This window comes from Chaetodon trifascialis, chromosome 7 (genome assembly GCF_039877785.1).
Source record: "Chaetodon trifascialis isolate fChaTrf1 chromosome 7, fChaTrf1.hap1, whole genome shotgun sequence".
In the NCBI taxonomy this organism is placed as follows: Eukaryota; Metazoa; Chordata; class Actinopteri; order Chaetodontiformes; family Chaetodontidae; genus Chaetodon; species Chaetodon trifascialis.
In genome coordinates this window covers 12,125,936-12,143,585 of record NC_092062.1, presented here as the reverse complement: position 1 = coordinate 12,143,585, position 17,650 = coordinate 12,125,936, and the positions used below count along the sequence as shown (strand labels likewise).

At 43.6% G+C, this 17,650-nt stretch overlaps 1 protein-coding gene across 1 annotated transcript in view; it reads right to left on the bottom strand.

Annotated features, from left to right (window-relative positions):
- Positions 1–3,213: 3,213 nt before the first annotated feature.
- The window catches only part of LOC139333716 (eukaryotic translation initiation factor 3 subunit H), a 53,754-nt gene continuing 39,317 nt past the window's right edge, over positions 3,214–17,650 (bottom strand). Inside the window, exons 5-8 of the mRNA XM_070966333.1 lie at positions 15,745–15,894; positions 9,148–9,268; positions 3,998–4,130; positions 3,214–3,538 (exon numbers count right to left, since the gene is read on the bottom strand). Of these exons, the coding sequence (XP_070822434.1) occupies positions 3,444–3,538; positions 3,998–4,130; positions 9,148–9,268; positions 15,745–15,894 (499 nt within the window). The 3' untranslated portion in view covers positions 3,214–3,443. The remainder of the gene's footprint in view (positions 3,539–3,997; positions 4,131–9,147; positions 9,269–15,744; positions 15,895–17,650) is intronic.

Genomic DNA, 17,650 nt, shown 5'->3' with positions numbered 1-17,650 from the left:
AGTGAGGCAGCATTGTGTGATCTTCTGGTCAGCAGTTAAACTTTTGAACTAAAAAACTAATTGCATATTCAGGGATTGTGGGGGTTTTTATTGAGGGAGAACAAACAGATGTGTGAGTTGCACATGTGTATAAGATGATAATGGTTCATAGGACACTGTATTGTTCATGTGTGTATTAGTATATCATTCAAAATGATCATAGCTACGATATATTGTTTTATAGAGCAATTTCACATGCTTAGTACAAGTTGAAACACATCCTTACATCTGCTTAGAAATGTCTTTTAATCTGAAGTTAAATTCCAGGAAACCACATAATGCGGCTTCTTGTATGACCCTGTGATTTCCTCTCAGAGGTAAATAATTCCCCATCCTTTTCTTTGTATAACACGACATTCAACAGTTAATGTCACGATTCATATGACTGAGGAGTAACGTGGAAACACAACACCGGTTTTGACTCCCCTGCGCCTCCACTCCATTGCCCTTGAGCCCTGCCGTGACTGCATGATTCAGTCCAAACTGCTCTCCACTCCAAACCAAACACTGCCACTTTAAATACAAGCGGAGCCTCTGTCACCGTGTTGGCACTCTGCAGGGGCCAGCGGTGCCTCTGCTGAGGCCGTGCTAAGGCTTGTGATTCCTCACACATCTCGGGATTAGGGACGGTGGGTCGGTGGGGGGGCTGTGCCCCAGTCAGCCGCTCAAGGGCAGCGTCAACCCAACTGCGCACCTTTAGAATTACAAACAACACACACTAATCAAACACCAATCAATGGCTCACATCACATGCTACAACACATCCATCACAGGCACAGGTGTACCTGTCAAAGCAGCAGTAATTAATAAATATCGGCTGAGCCCTCTGTGATGTGTTAATATTGCCCATGCTGTCAGGGACACATGTTATGATTTGGGGAAGAATCCATCTCCAGCTCCAGCATTGCTGCTGAATAAGTGCTCATCATGTTGGTTGACTTGTAATTATTGTTAATGGCATTGTGCTGATGACAAGCAGGAGCACTACAACTTATTGCTCGACTCGGCGATGCTGATGACAAGTTGAATAACATCATCCACCGAATGAGACGCAGCTGCTTAACCACAGGTCGAGGAAGAGCAGCGGAGAGATAGAGATGCCGCGTAATTATTCTACAATGAACCGGCTTCCTTAATAAATGCAGCGAGAAGAGCCATCAGTCAGCGCCCTGCTCTTGGATGCAGCGGACACCGGTGACAAGCTCCCCAAATGAGCTGCTGTGCTTCTGATGAGTTGAGGAGTAATTGTGAGATATGTGATACTCTGCGGAGGATCATCAGCAAACAGCTTACAGTTGTGTGAGGTGTTTAGCTGTTGGCCTCACGCAGAAGGATTTAGAGGTTACTGACGGACATGCACCCTGCAAGTTGTGTTTTGGTAAAGAGTCTGCAAAAGTTTGTTTTAGGACGCTTGCTGCTGAAGGGTAGAGGCCTTTAAGTATTTGCCCTTTAGGTTTAATATGATGCCACCTCCAGGTCTACAATACATTTAACCACAAAGCTAGAACAATCAGAGGCTATGACCTTTACAACTTTGCTTTCTGTAATAAATCCATTAATATAAATAATTAAACGCTTGTCTGGCACTGACAGTGTGGTGGACAGGATTACCGTGTCCTGACAGTTGTCTTGAAACCCAGGTGCCACGTTGCTCTTCTGTTGAGGTGGGTTTCACCACCAGTCCCTAATGCCTGCAAAAGATCAGCGGTAGATGCTGTGGAGAGGCGGGACGCACATCTGGAAATCCTTGCAGGTAAAAATGCAGCCTGTCATATACCTGGATGTGGGATCAGCTGGACAGGTCCACATGGGAACAGACTAAAGTCTACATTCTTATTCTTTCCAAATACTTTGGTTTATGATCAAATAGACTACTTGGAAAAATCATGAGCCTCAGCTGTATTATGTTTAGTGCAAATGTCAGCATGATAGACGAACATGGTAAACAACATACCTGCTAAATATGGTATCACTGTCACTGTATGTTATGAGGGCTTCTAGCACGGCTGTAGGTTAATATTATGATCCCAGGACTCCCTAGAAAGTAGTGTTGACACTGGGTGGATTATCCTGATGAAATGAGTAAATTAAATTCAATGAAAGTAATGAATGAATGCCATACAGAAGCATAAAAAATGACCAATGAAGAGTCGATTTGTAGGATAGCAGATGGCATTAAGAATGACTATTCCACTTCAGGCAGGTAGAGACAGAAATGTCAGGAGGGCAATAATGAGAATTTCATATTCTACATCAGGAAGGTCTAAATAGAAACTCAGTCGAATAAGGAACTATTTTTGAAGGTGAACACGATGATCATGGATATGTTTAAACCACACTTAGGCTGACTGTCAAACAATATACCAATTTTCTCATCACGTATAATGCTCTCTGTGATGTTTCTCTTTAACCACACTCACTGTCATCAACATCAAAATCTATCTCCCTGTGAATTTTTCTGAGTAAACTCCAAAGCACTCTGATTCCCCCGTTGTTCTTTTCTCTAAACGTGTGTTAGCAGGCAGGTTTTTGGCAATTACAGACACAATAGCACTAAATAAGGAATGTCACCTAGCACAGATGACAGTCTCTCTCAGTCTGTCACTTGGCACACCTGCAGTTCCTCCTTCAAAAGTTGTCTTGAAAACTCAATGACAACAGAAATCTTTGTTTCGAGCCGAATTTCACTGTTGGGACTTTGTTTTTGCGTCCTAAAAATAAACACATGCTAATTGCTAGCTGTGTGGAGGAAAGGCAGATTCTGGTGTGTCGTGTAATTTCACTTCAGGGGGAAAAGAAAAGACACAATCAAAAGTCTATTTAGTGCAGTAAGACAGTGGGGGCCGAGTCATGTAACTGGCATTTCATTTAACGCTTAACTTTCACTGATATCTCTGTTAACGAGGGTATCATTGTCCCCACCATGCAAACTGACACTTCAGCAAATCCACTGATAATTGGTTCCACCTGCTTGATGTTTGAACTACAAGACGAAGGCTTGTATCTATAAAATTATGCATAACTACCATTATATTGTATGATGCTCAAGCCCCATTTTAGCATATTGACACTGTGGAAAATGCGAAACATTGTCGAAATCTACTGGAAAATGTGCTGCAATTACCACCAAACGCAGAATACAGTTGACCTGTGAACACATAGTCAGAGAAAATGTGGAGATGGAAGATTTTTATTGAAATCAAAATCAAGTGATCTTCAAAGATAATTCTGTATACAAGATGGGGCTAAGCATAAAAGCAATGAATAAATTCTCAGAATACAAAGAAGGGAGCAGTGTTCCTGCAGTCATTGCCAAGGTAGCTTCACATCTCTGTCACCTTTCTGTTTTCCTCCCTCTGTGCACTCTGCCCGCCTCCTGCAGAGTCCTCCCTCGTTTCTCTCCTCTAGTTGTGGCCTTGGAGAGCCTCAACCATGAACAGCTTCCCGAGGTTCTGAGAGGTGAATTCCTTCACATTCTGGCAGTAGTTGTTAATTTGCCCTGTTGGAGAGCAGCCACATGCATCCATGCGCCCCCACACAAAAACACAAACACACACCCACAGAAACGTATACGCATACATACATTTGTACACAGACATGCACACAAGCGGGAGGTGGGGGGAACAGCAGCAGAGCAAAACATCAAATTAGTGGGAAGCAGAGTAAATGGAAGGATCAGGATGTCGTCAGAAGGCAGAGGAGAACTGAACAGCGTGAGGGCTGAGCAGTGTGAAACAGCAGCAAAACAGGTTCGAGTTGGAGATTGCGTCAATAAACTTTAAATTAATGGAATTTCAAGATAATGGCGGAGATAATTACAAACAGAACCTGAGCTCCTGTGAGGGGAGCAGAGGAGGCTGATGGAGTTTCAGTCTCAGTGGTGATGAGTGCACTCTGTGCATGGAGGTTATGTGTTTTTTTTGTGTGTGTGTGTGTGTGTGTGTGTGTGTGTGCGTACCTGCAATAAGCAATGTGTCCATGCGTGGTGGAGGCTGGGGGGGCTTGAACATTTTAGAGATGTCCTCCTCAGGCAGCGGAGGCTCCCCTCTGCTCTGCCGCTGGGCGTTCTCCTGCTGCCGCCTCTGAAGGTACTGGAGGGAGAGACAGAGAGAGCGGTGCCATTAGATAAGAGAGAAGGGAGGAATAAAGATATAACATTGAGAGCAAGTAATGTGGAAAGGGAATAGATGGTTAAAGAGAAAATGGACAAAAAAAAGGAGAAAGGGAAGGCAAACAGGGGATGGAGGTGAGAGACACAAGATGAGAGGATCGGAGGTAAGGCAAGGAGTGGGAGTAAAGGAAACTGAGGAAAAAAAGTACCGAGTCAGGAAGAGGAGAAAGGAGAGAAAGAGAATTAGAGAGATGCAAAGAGCACAAAGTGACAGTGGAGAGTGAGAAGAGGATGAAGAAAGATGGGAAATGGAAAGAGTAACAGGAGGGAAGTGGGATGTAAAGGAACGTGGAGATGAAAGAAGAGAGGGAGACAGATGGAGAGAGAACGTTATAAATGCTGACAGCGATGGAGTGATTTGTGGCGGGCTGACAGTCGGTAAATCAGTGAGGTGCCGGGTCTCTGGAGAACCTACGAGCCTTGTTAATTTGGAAAGATGGAGGGGAGACTGACACAGGCCGGTGGAACGGGGGGTTGCGGCAGAGCAGGAGGAAAAAGGAGCAACTTGAGTGCTTTCAAGCGAACGTCCCACCGCGCACCTGTACGGGTGACTGAACGGATAAGATAAAAAATAAACAAGAATTATAACTATTTGTTCAAATGAGTCGTTACTCCTCCACTTTCTGTTTTTCCTGCCAATGTGTCACAGCACGACTGCGCATAATCAAAATGCTAATGTATGCAAATTTTAGAAACAAGCCAACAAAAACAGTTTTGCACTTGTGCTCCACCTTCCATATATAGACACACAATGCCAAAAAAGCATTTACCAACCCCATTGGAAGATGATATCAAAGCATAAAGAAAAAGAGAATACAAACTGGTCTAAATTTAGCACAAATATGAAACAACCTCCTCCTAGTCAGCATTTAGCAGGGACACGTTTCGCTGCCATTTTCCCCCAATTTCCCCCAACGGCTCAGGATCTGTCAAGTTGCGTGGAGACTGTGCGAGGGGACGGCCGTTTTCAAGTTCTGCCACAAAGTCTGAATTGGATTGAGGTCTGGACTCCTGTGGAGCTGTAGTTCTATGTTTGAGGCTGTTGTCTTGGTGGAAACTAATCCTGTCCCACGGTGCAGTTCTTTTATAGGCTGCAGCAGGATTTCTATGCATTTTGCTGTATGTGTTCTACCCTCTACCTTCGCAAGCCTTCCAGGGCCTGCTGCAGAAGAAGCAGTGCCACAGCGTGCTGCTGGAACCACCATGCTTCACGCTGAGGATGCTGTGTTTCTGACAATATGCTGTGTTTGGTTTCAGCGGGGCAGTTAAAAATTCCAGTTTCGGTGTCTCTACCAGAGGTCTTAGCAGGACCCCTCTGTGAGGAGCTGAGACCTGAGGCGGGACCAGAGTCGCACTGGGTCTTAATTCCAGTTAATCTGTTATTCAATTCAATATACCTTTATTTGTCCCGCAAGGGGAAATTCCAAAAATGGCTACTTTTGGACTTTGGACATTCACAGATATGAAGTCTGTTACGATATAATTACCATCTGTCTGTATATAGTCCAGTTGGTAACGAACGAGGCCAAAGGGGTACCTCCAGTTTTAGATTTGTCAGGCTATTATTATATTGTTGTTTTTTTGACCATAACTGCTTCCGAATTGTTCTGAATCGTGTTAATTGTGTTGGTGTTCTCTCTCCATCAGAGTCTGTTTGGGTCGACTGATCTGCTCTGATTATCCTCAGGTCCCCTTTGGATCAGGTCTCTTTTTAAATAAATGAATTTATACCTGTCAGGTTCAGACAACGTTTCCATCCACCTGTTTCAACAGACTCCACATCACACCAGTGAACCTTCAAACATGCCCTTCGCATGTCTTTTGGCACACGAGCCTGGATGTGTGAGATAGGAGTTTTTCCAAAGCAATGACCTTTTTGTGAGTTCATAGACTTCTTGGAGGCTAGGAATCCATTTAGCACCTATTACAAATGCAACACACTCCCAGCAATAACTTGGCCTGCCTTCCATGTGTTTATGTTCTGTTTATATATCAAAAATAATTATATGGCACAGAAGTAATGACTTGTACAACATTGCTGCATCATCTAATGGTAGCTGAATTGTGCCATTAACCATAAACCACTCGGCTGTTAAGATTAACACATTGCTCCATATCTAATCTTCTGCAAAGTGTTGCCTGCTTCTGTGGTTGGGAAAACAGCAGAAAAAGAAAATAGAAATTGAATAAACTGGAGAGAGTGGGACATAAATTCCCTGATACAAAGACCAACTTGGCCACAGGTTGCGCCTGGGAACCTGCTATTTACCAAATTCAGAGAGCTATAAATGAAAAATGGAGCCTGCTCAGCACAGCACCTTTTTGCAACTTTCTATGATGATTAATAAGGTTCCATTTGTCGGGGAAGCAGCAGGGTCAACAGCACAAGATTACATGGAGCAAGTACTGTAGATGTCTGAAAGGTGTAATAGAGCCTCGCTTTCTTTGTCTCTGCGTGCGCCATTTGTTCATTGTACAGAATTGAGTGAAACATGGTGAAAGTAGACACCATTAAAGGGGATGTCTGTGTGATATTGTGTGTGACATGATTGTGTGTGTGTGTGTGTGTGTGTGTGTGTGTGTGTGTGTGTGTGTGTGTGTGTGTGTGTGTGTGTGTGAGGTCTGAGGCTTGGGGGCTGTGATGATGAGAAGGTGGATGGGGAGGATGATGGATCATAATGGCTGCAGTGTGGGTGATTGGCTCGGGGATGTGTGGCTACGTAGGTGTGTGTTTCTTCGGAGCCCAGGTTGTGAATACTTTGTGTGCATACGGCGGACTACCGTGGTCACAGATGAGTGTTTGCCTGCCTAATGTGTGTGAACTTTGCCGTGCTTCCATCCGCTGTGGGCCGAGAAGATGAGGACTCAGCCCCAGCTGACATTAATACTTCAGACATTTCCTCTTTCCCACTTGCAGAGAATAATGATGGAATAATGCAGCTTGGTGAACGTAAGTGTAAGATTGTACGTGTGCACTTGCTTCACATCAGTGAGTCATCTTGCGCCTCTACACTTCCATTTTCCTGAGTAATGTGTGTGTGTACACCAGTGTGTGACCCTTCCTGTTTGCATGTGGTGCAGGATGTTTATGATGGATCTGACCCAGGTTGGAGTTGCAGATGGTTCGTGGCTGACTCTTCATCCTTGTGTGTTTTGTTCTGGTCTTTTTGGTGCTTCTGGCTGAGTTTGTAGGTGGTGTGTGTGTGTGTGTGTGTGTGTGTGTGTGTGTGTGTGTGTGTGTGTGTGTGTGTGTGTGTGTGTGTGTGTGTGTGTGTGTGTGTGTGTCTCGAGTCTGTGCACACAGAGTATGTGTGTGACTGTGTGTGCTACTGCCACTGCTTTTATTAAGTTTGTGTTCGTGGTGTGTTCCACCCGGTACAGAAAAAGGAAGAAAACAGAGGATTTCCACTCACTCATTAAAATAAAGAAAGACTCATCAATTACTAGCTTTGAGTCCGTATGCAGCCTGCAGCCTCTCCCTGGGTGCCAATACAGGTCTGAAGGAGATTGTCTGAGCATGACTCACGGTATTTAACCTTCTGAACCTCTTCATCACATCAGGATGAATTAAACCTTGTATCACAGAGACGTAGTGATGAAGATGACCAACTAGATGTTTTGGGGTCAAAAACAGATCCACGGAAAACCTACTTCAGCCCAAAATACATAAAAGAGCAGCAAAACATGTATTTTTTTTCCTGCACTGACGCAGCTCAGATCCACTCGGATATTAGTGGGAGTTCAGACCAAAAACGGCCCTGCGGTTCAACGCTGAAAAGGGTTGTGCTGATGGGGGTGTACTGCTTCAGGCGCCGGTGAGACGATGAAATATGATCCAAAATATGATCATCACACCCGAAACACAGCACAGGATTTTAAAACTCTGGAAAGCGATGACAGCCGAGCTCCTATTATCTTCTTTTGTGACAAATTGCAAAGAAAACAGTAGGAATAGAAGATACAAAGTAATCTACCAGGAACGTGTGCTTGCGTGTATTTGATTGGTCGCCGGATAACGAGGCCTTGCAATGTTTTTTTGCTAGACGACCTGTGTGTTGGCACCCCCACAGTGACAACCAAGTGACCTCATTTAAAAGAAATGAACTTCTTTCGTTTTCACACATACTCAATAGCTGGGACAGCAATACGCTGCTATTCATGGCGAATGGAACGTGACACTGCCGTCGAGTGCTCATTGGCACGACAGGGGAAAGTTGAGAGTATGCAAATATGCCCAAATGCGAGCGACAACCAGGTGAGACAGCAAACAAAGCTAATCTGTATTCGGGAAACAAACCGTGCAACAGGAAATGAACGACGCTGTGCGTAGGACAGCTGCTATATGAGAAACAGCTGGAGTACAGTATGGAAATTACTCCTCAACATACCCACAGAGCTATAGAGTCATGAGAGGCCAGAGACTGCCTGACTGTATGTTTGAATGCAGGGTTACAGCACACGTATGAAACATCCACACGCATCAGTGTGAATATACCCCTTATACGTCGTATGTGCTGCAGAGAGATGTTAGTAAATGTTTAGATCTTTTTAATCTTTGCTTTTTACTGTAGTTACTTCTGGTGGTCCTCAGTGGGTGCATGTACATTGTGTGAGCCTGCGGTACCATATTTCTATGTGTGTGTGTGTGTGTGTGTGTGTGTGTGTGTGTGTGTGTGTGTGTGTTTGTTTGTTTGTGCTACCTGGTGCATCTGCTGCTTGCCTGCTGTGATTATAGCGGCAATTGGTTGTGTCCATGGCTGAGAGAAATATACCTGCTGTTTTCCTGCTGAGTTTGTGGCTGTAGGTGCATCTGTGTGTGTGTGTGTGTGTGTGTGTGTGTGTGCCTCTTTCCCATATGGGCTTCCCAGTCTGTAGGTGGTGTGTGCGCTTCAGTTCATGAGACCTTGTGTGGATGTGAGTGTGTGAACCAGAGTTACCTGATGCTTCTGCTGCTGTTGCTTGCTCAGGTTACGGCTGTAGGTGTTATATTTGACAATGTCTTGGCTCATGTCATCCACTCTGTCCATCAGAAGCTGAAGGCTCTTCTCCAAGTGGTTGCTGGAAGAAAAATGTCAGCATGTCATTCACGCGTTTTTGTACTGCCATCAGCGCTGCAGTGGCAGCAGCGACATATCTCGCTCCCCCTAAACTCATGTTTCCTCCATTTTAACAGAATTTTACAATTGTTATTTTGAAAAAACAATGGACTACATATAAACAGTGCTTTTATCCAAAGTGCAATTTTCTCCTCTCATTCACCAATACATACCACGACTGACACCTTCTGGTCAGAGGTGGATGAGCTGGTTAACAATTGCTGACGTTTCTTTCATAAGACTGCGTGTCTGATGCTCTGTGAATTAACAGATCCTTTCGTGATGCTGTCAGACTCTTAGAATAACAATCTGAGTCTGTCAGTGGCTCAAAACCAACACTTTTAGTAATTTGACAGTGTGTGGAGGGATTATGCTGCAGCCCGCTTGTTCAATACTGGACCAATTACAAAAATCGTTGTCTCCATAAGTCACTTGCTTGTGTGTGAAAATAGGGTCAGTAAACACATAACATTTCACCAGAATTTCTTCCGTTTGTGCGGGACACTGAAATCCTCCAGGACACGCAGACCAATGAAAATGCTGGTCTGTGGTCGCACTCTAAAAATGCAACATCCACATTTTTCCACAGTCTAGTGTTTGCCATCCATTCTGACCTAATCTCCGAGTTCACCTCCACCCAGATATATTGCCCCTATGCATCCTTAAAGACGTCTGCCATGAAACGCCCCCCTCTCGTCGCTGTGCTACATCTCTCTGCTCTGGTATTACATCCCTCATCTTTTCCCAGCACTGCTGTGCTGACAACACTCGGCGCACAACTCTACCAGCATTCCACTTCTCTTTCCTCCCATGAGCTCCATTTTTAACAGGATGTCTCACCGCTGCCTTAAGTTCAACCTCGAGAAGGCTGCAGTGCTCCACTTCAAGTTTGCTCCCTCTTGTTCTTTCCTCTGTGGAATTATATTCTTTCATTTGTGAATGTTTGGGTGCTACATAATGCAGCATGTACTGTGGGAAAACAGATTCTGACGGTTTATTTAAATGACAATTGTACCCGCAAGGACTGCCAGCACTGTGTATGTTTTGGCTGTGTGTGCACTTGAGCTGATGTAACAGCTTTGTGTGTGTGTGTGTGTGTGTGTGTGTGTGTGTGTGTGTGTGTGTGTGTGTGTGTGTTTCATTGTTTGCGTGAATATGTGGAGGAAGACTGTTGTGGGTGATTTTTGCTACTTTGCTCACTGCTGTGAGATTTTTCAATTAGCAATTTTAGAAATCAATATTCCTCCGTCTCCCTCTCCTAACTCGTCACACTCTCAAATATCATCTTGTCAAGAATGGACTTACCCACCCTCAACTGCCAGTAACCGTTTCCACAGCTGCTACCTCTTTCTCTAGCAACTATCGATTGGGAGAACCTTCTTAGACCGATATGGAGAATAACTAAGATTTGGCACCACTGAGAAACAAGCTGCAATGTAACCACGATTGACAAGGCAAACACACTCGCCTTGTCAATCTGAGCCAATTTGTTTTGTATTTAAAACTTCAGTCTCCTGATGTTTGAGTGAGGTGTAGTGAAACATGCAATGACATTAAAAGCAGAGCAAATGTTAAGAGAGCTCCTTCACTTTGTCACTATGCTGCTACAGGCTTCATATGCAGGGAGAGCTCAGCTGAATGTTCTCCTGAGTCATTTAAAACAATGTGTGTACACTTCAACAAGTGTATACTTGTATATTTGGTGCTATGAAGGTGATTAGATATACGATTAAGAAGCGAACTGTTATGGAATCCTATAATAACTTATGACATTTACATGCAAGCACATACAGATGAAGTCCCGCAAGTTTGCTTGCACAGCGAGAGAAAATTAATGAAGGCACGTGCATGCCGATAATTGTACGAACCTGGCTAATGATGATTTATAATGCTATTCTCACATGCTTGACTCTCTGTAACACATCATCCATATTATCGCACGACACTTGCATGAGGTGGGTTAATGTAAGTGATAAAATAATCAGTCTAAATGCCTTTCCATGTCCTTCTATCTCAGATTTCTGGGCACACAGGGTATGTAGATGACTATTGCAAATGGGTTTCCAGTCAGATGTCACTGCTTCTTTCGGTTTTTTAAATAAACACGTCTGAATGGTGGATGGTTTTCAGTCTTTCCCACAGTTTAAACTGCTGAGCCATTTCCACTCCCATCATGTTTGGCTGTGAGGACTGTTGTGTGATCAGTTTGTCAACCCTCCACTGCGGAGTCAGAGCTGTAAACATGAAAACTGATGGCCCCGGACCAAATCTCACCATAACAGTTTCCTACCGTGTCCCTCCGACTGTGTCGAAATCGATTCTCGCTGACTAAATCCCATTTAAAACTATTTCATCAAGCCAAATGGTGGCTAATTCGTGTGGTGTGCGCTCATAATATATGCTAAGGAACTCATTTAGCCAGAGCAGGATCCTTGAGAACATCTGTCGTTTATGTATGAGTCAAGTGTTTGAGCCGGACTGAACAGAAGTCACCGCGTGCACGAGTGCGTGCGCGTGTTTTTGTGTGTGCGTGTGGCAACTCAGTGCACTGGATTTCGTTTGAATCTGTTCAGTCAGTATTTCATAATTTCTTTTGCAGTTGATTGGTAATGTGTTTCATTTTGGGGTCTTATGTAAGTTCGATCTTTGGCACATGCTCGGTAATGATGGCTTATATAAATGTACCTGACCTTGCCGCCATTTACTCCTTTGATCTTGTGAAGCTGAAATGAGAACACTGCTTTTAAGAGCGAAATGAAGTGACTGACAAAAAATTCAACCGTATCAAGTTTGTTCTGTTGTTTAGTGTTTGTTCACATTCAGTTGTTACTCGATACAAAGCAAGGAAAACACACTAATGCGCATAATTGTGCGCGCAATGATTGGTAGCATTTCCAAAAAGTGCATGCTGAATAACCCAACCTGGACTACTCACCGACTGGTCACACACTCCAAAAGGGTTCAGTTATTCAGACAGATCAGTGAGCTTTCTCATCGATCCTGAATTAGAAATCAAAGTCTACCGAGGGATTCCCTGTCATCACTGATTCTGTTTTAAGGTCAGGTGCAGTGGCAGCCCATACAGTATGTATGTGTGCTCGGGCCTGTGCGCTCACAGTCACACAGGACAATAGAGGACAAACTCTAAAGCCGGACTGATGTGTGAGCAAAAACGGGCCGGCATTCTATAAGCTCAGAGTTCAGACAAGGAGAGGAGTTTAACAAAGCTGCCAAGGAAGTGACTTCCATTCTTGTAATGAGTATTGTACTCTGATGGAGCCTTTTTAACTGATGGACTGCAGCATAATATAGATCCCTGGCTTGTGTCTGGAGCAGAATATGTTTTAAAGAGGATGTGAAATAGACTCGCTCTAACATTGTCCCAACATAAGCTTATAGTATTAGGAGATAAAAAGTATGCATGAAATTAATATTTTCAGACAGATTTATGGCGGGTTTGACACACAGTCCTAATCCTTGTGACTGAATACCGTATAGCCCATTACCTTTGTGTTTAAAACAGAGATTGAAGATCAGAGAAAACTATTATGGGCTGCTGATCAAAAGCATCTCTTCTCAAAGCTCATCTCATTGGACGAAGTTGTTTTGTCAGGGCTCATTTTTCCACTCCCTATTTCATTTGCAACAACATTTCTGTCACAGCCTCCTTTGTGAGCCTATTTCCAGTTACTGCATGTCTCTTCTCTTCTCTTCACCTTCCTCGTGTGCCTCACTCCTGCTGCAGCTCTCAAAAAGCCTCGTCTGTTCCCCTGCAGTCGATGCCCTTATTTAATACATATCATCAGGGTATTCATGTTCAGCAGAAGGCTGTGTTTACATTTCCTTCTATTGTCCAGCATTTCTGTGCAGAAAGGTAATTACATTAATCAGGTAACGGCCTGACGAGTTGTTTATTCACACAGAACAAAAAGTAATATGATGTTTGGAGGGTGATTTATAATGAACAACATAAGCCACTCCACTGTGGGCACATTTCAAGACCATGTAAGATGGCCCATAGAGAAAATGCTTTGTGACCCGACATAAATATAGGCTGCTTTGTAACAATGCAACAATGTGGCATTTGAAGGCTGACTGGGTGGGGGGTTGGGGTGCGGGGGCACGACACAAATGAATTTACATTCATGCAATCCATCACCACGATCAACATCATCATCTGTGGTAAGAACAACCCTGTTTGCTGGAGTGAAACTGCATTCACTCAGCCTTAGACGTAGATGACATTGACAAATGGGGCTGCAGATTGGGAAATGATACAAAAGGAAAAACATTAAATAAAACCCATTATCATTATCTTTTTTTGAAGGGGTGGAAATGAGGAGAAAAGGGTGGGGCTGTCAGCAGAAGATGTGGAGAGACAGACGCTACAATCCAATTCAAGGACAGGGCTGCGAAGCATTCTGACAACTTCAGGAAACAATTTCATCTCGCCATCCCATCCCATCCCATCGGCAGCCATGCCGGGGAACCTATGGGGAGGGCTGGCTGCTTCTGCTCCATTTCGGGTCACATCGAAAGCTTTTCAACTTCAGAGTAGTCATTTGGAAAATGGAACAATATGCAAGAAAAGTGAGGGATTCTCCTCTCGTGACAATTTCTAACAAATGAGTGCGCTGGCGCCAAGCTTGGCTGCACGGGCACATGCATTCTATAGAGCTCTGTATACGGGAGTCTTCATTTAATGCATGACTTACTCGTGTCACAGCACACCGAAGAGGAGAATCACAACAACTACACCGCCGTGTATAAGTAAGCACAGTGTGTTTTGCGCGTTAACAGTGTGTGAATCGACACTTTGGGTCGTTATTGTGCTAATTTCTCACACCTGCCCAAGGGAAGCTTCACAGCTGTTGCTCCACTTGCAGCAGTTTATAGTTTAAATTCTCCTGAGAGTGACGCTGAGAGCCTCTGAGATCTAAACGTGAGACTTAAAGAGCCAGGCTGTGAGTTGATATGGGGATGTGGTATTTGTTCGTATTGTGCTCATTAGTGATGGAACACAAAGTCTGATGGCAGGTTCTGTTTTTTGGAGATATTTCTGAGTGAAATGTGTTGTTTGACACTTGGGTGTGGCATTTACTGTACCTACTTTTGGACTTGATATCCCAAACCATACATCGAATACAAGCCCAATAGGACACTGAAAATTTCCTGAAATCAGATAAGTGGTCAAAATGTTTCACTACTATCAATAAATTCCATTGAAAGACAAGTATTGTCTGTGAAGCCACAGCCTCATATAGCTTATACCTATGTATGTTATCCTCGAAAATCTATAAAACACCATAGTGTGAGCTGTGGCTACACATCCACTTCTTGTTAAGATAAATTCATTGTTGGATTTGGTCTTTTCATGGGATTTTTGTGAGAGTAATAAAAAGATGAGATCAAACCAGCCTTCCTGAGACGTGTTTGAACACAGCACTACAACCATGTGTGGTGGGTAAAGGTAAGGCAAAATCCATCAATAGACCTCTTATTCTTTCCACCAATCTGCTACACTTTAGAACAGTGAGGAAGACACAGATTAATGCAGAGGAGTTCCCTAATGTCAAATCAATTTTAATTTAGAAGCAGCTTTAACTCATGTCTATGAAAGCAGCCCGCAGGTTTAAAGAGACACCATGACATGGTTTTAAAGCCTGTAAGACACTTCTAAGAAGACAGTATTCTTCCACAGATATGTGTACACAGTACTATGGTAACTGTGTGTAAATGAATCAAATCAAGGTGACACTTTGCTAAGTGCTGGACAGTTTGGGGTGATGCAATTTCAATCAATAGCCTTTGTTTTCCTGGATTTGATTACAGAGTGAATTTACACAGAGGCTGATGAGACACACTGAGGTCTGTTGATGAACCTTATTATGGCAGTGTTTTTTTTGCTCATGTGCTTACAAAACACTGTGACGCAGGCAGTATGCTAAAAACAGAAAATGCTATAATGTAACCATACAGTAGGAAATCCAAAGACTGAGAAGCTTCCTGCCATGATGAGCTCACAGGTCTCTCAATGTGCAATATAAGATTCTCAATTGTCGATAGGAGGCCTGAAATAAACAAAAAAAGATTCTAATTTGGGAATAAATGCCTGCGTCCACATAAAAAAATTGAGCGAGAGCCTAAATCACTCCTGAGTGTCAACAGCAGCTCAATCTGTGTTCCCTGCAGAATCACTGTGCGATTAGAAAATTCTTTGCAGAGTTGAAGGTCTGGAGTTTTTATAGAGGACAGAGGTTGATAAACCCTCACAATGCCCCACAAGACCGTGCAGGAACACCCTGCAAATGTTGGTCCCCTGAGAGAAAGCCGATTCAGATAGCAGATGTACCTGCATTCACTCATAACATTGTCACAACTGAAGGGGTCTGGCCTTGGGCCCTCTTGGCAAATGTGCTGCATGAGCTCACGTCTGACCTGCTTGAAAGGTTGAGCAGCTCGTGCTTGTCGGAGACCGTGGACTTGTCCTCCAAATCCCACATCAGAGCGTTGATGAGATGGGAGTTCTTGATGACAATAGGCACCTCCTCGAACATATGCTCAAAGCCAATGTTAGCCTTCTTCAAGCTGGAGAGTTGGGGACAGGACGGGAGGGGACAGAGGCAGGAGACGAAGACATCAAGTTACAATTTACCTTTGCACAGAGAATACAAGCATGTAATAGAAGACTTGCAATGTATGTGCAATTTCTGATAGGATTTTTCATCATTGCCTAATTCAATTCAATGCTTTCCCCAACTTTTTCAACTCCATGTATTAAACATCTGTTTTCTTCAGGGCAGAGATACCCTTAGGCCTGTTTTTGACATATTTCCACATTTTATTTGCTGTTCGCATATGCTTACAAGAAAAGCTGAAAATGGAGCCTTATACTGTTACCACTTGGCTTGTACTTCCCACTAAATTGCACCTCAGCCAAATAAAAGCAAAATGAATAATAATTTTATGCATGTTGCATTTTGATATCTGAAAACGGTGTGATACAATGTGTCCATATTGCCCACCCCGAGCAACGTGAGGCTCGGTAGCCTAAATTACTTTTTTATGGGCTCTGCTGATAAGTGTGCAAAGCACCGACCGATTTTTAACCACCTCCTCTTGTTCCTCGGGAGCTAAAAGCTGCATCTCTCTCACTTTCTCTGACATGGGCCTGTTAACACAAAATGGAACTTCAAACTTTGCTTAATGTCTCACATAAATCCAATAGCATTGACAGACTGCCTTGATCTGCCTGTCACTTGCGCACAGTGCATGAGCAACAAACTAATGTCTGTATACATCCAGCGTTGCCTTGTTAGATGCATCTTGCTTGTTATGGGATCAATACGCTTGCTGCATTAATCCACCATGTGCACTGTACCAGAAACAGAGACGTTTGTATTACCCTTGTCTGTGTGATGAATAGGCGTGAGGAGCATCACCTAATTCTGATCAGGTAATTTTGAAAAATGTTGTCAATTGCAAGCAGAGCATCACCTCAGGCAAACTTTAAGAGACTTTGAGGCAGCGGAAGTGGACAATCCTGCCTCGGGCTCTGAGTGGGGTGGACAGAAATCAGTTTGGACGACAGCAGCCTATACTGAAAATCTATAATGATATGAATATTGTTTGTTATACATATCGCCACAATTATCCATCTGTGGTGCTTTAAAATATTTCCTGCATATTATGACCTTTTCAAATGCCTGCAGAGCGATCTAAAAAGGCGTTTATGAGGAAATAGAGGGACATCACATTCTAGGCAGGACAAATTGCTCAACCCTACTAGACTCTGGCACACTTAATGCCATGCTCTTTCCAAGTTGGTCCCCGCTGGACAAAGCCAAAGGTTGACTCTGCAGGCCGACTAATTTGATGCTTCATATTGTGTGCTGAAGTGGAGGCTATTGACCACTGCCTCCATAGCCCAGCGGACTTGGAGGGCAGTTCAAAGGGATGGGGCTATTCAGCGCTCATCTATCCCAGCCTTTCATTTTTAAAAGGTGCACACAATATATGCAAGCTTATGTGACATCAAATATACCAACATGAAAGGGACTGCTTTTTCCACACATCGTAGAGGGGGGGTTAAGAAACATTATTGATATTCAGATTTCTAGCCTATTCTGAAAATAATAGGATAGAGACAAGATTGTTATGTGGTGATATTGTCCTTTCCTGCCCAGAGCTATCCTCTTTCAATCATGGGCGTTATTGGGAACACTGATAGCTACAGATTGGAGCAGTAATAAATCATAGGAACTAATGAAAAGGTGCAGAAATGAGAAGGATCCTGACTCTGGGCCAAACACGCTGGGTCAATAATGAAGTGACTGGCAATAGA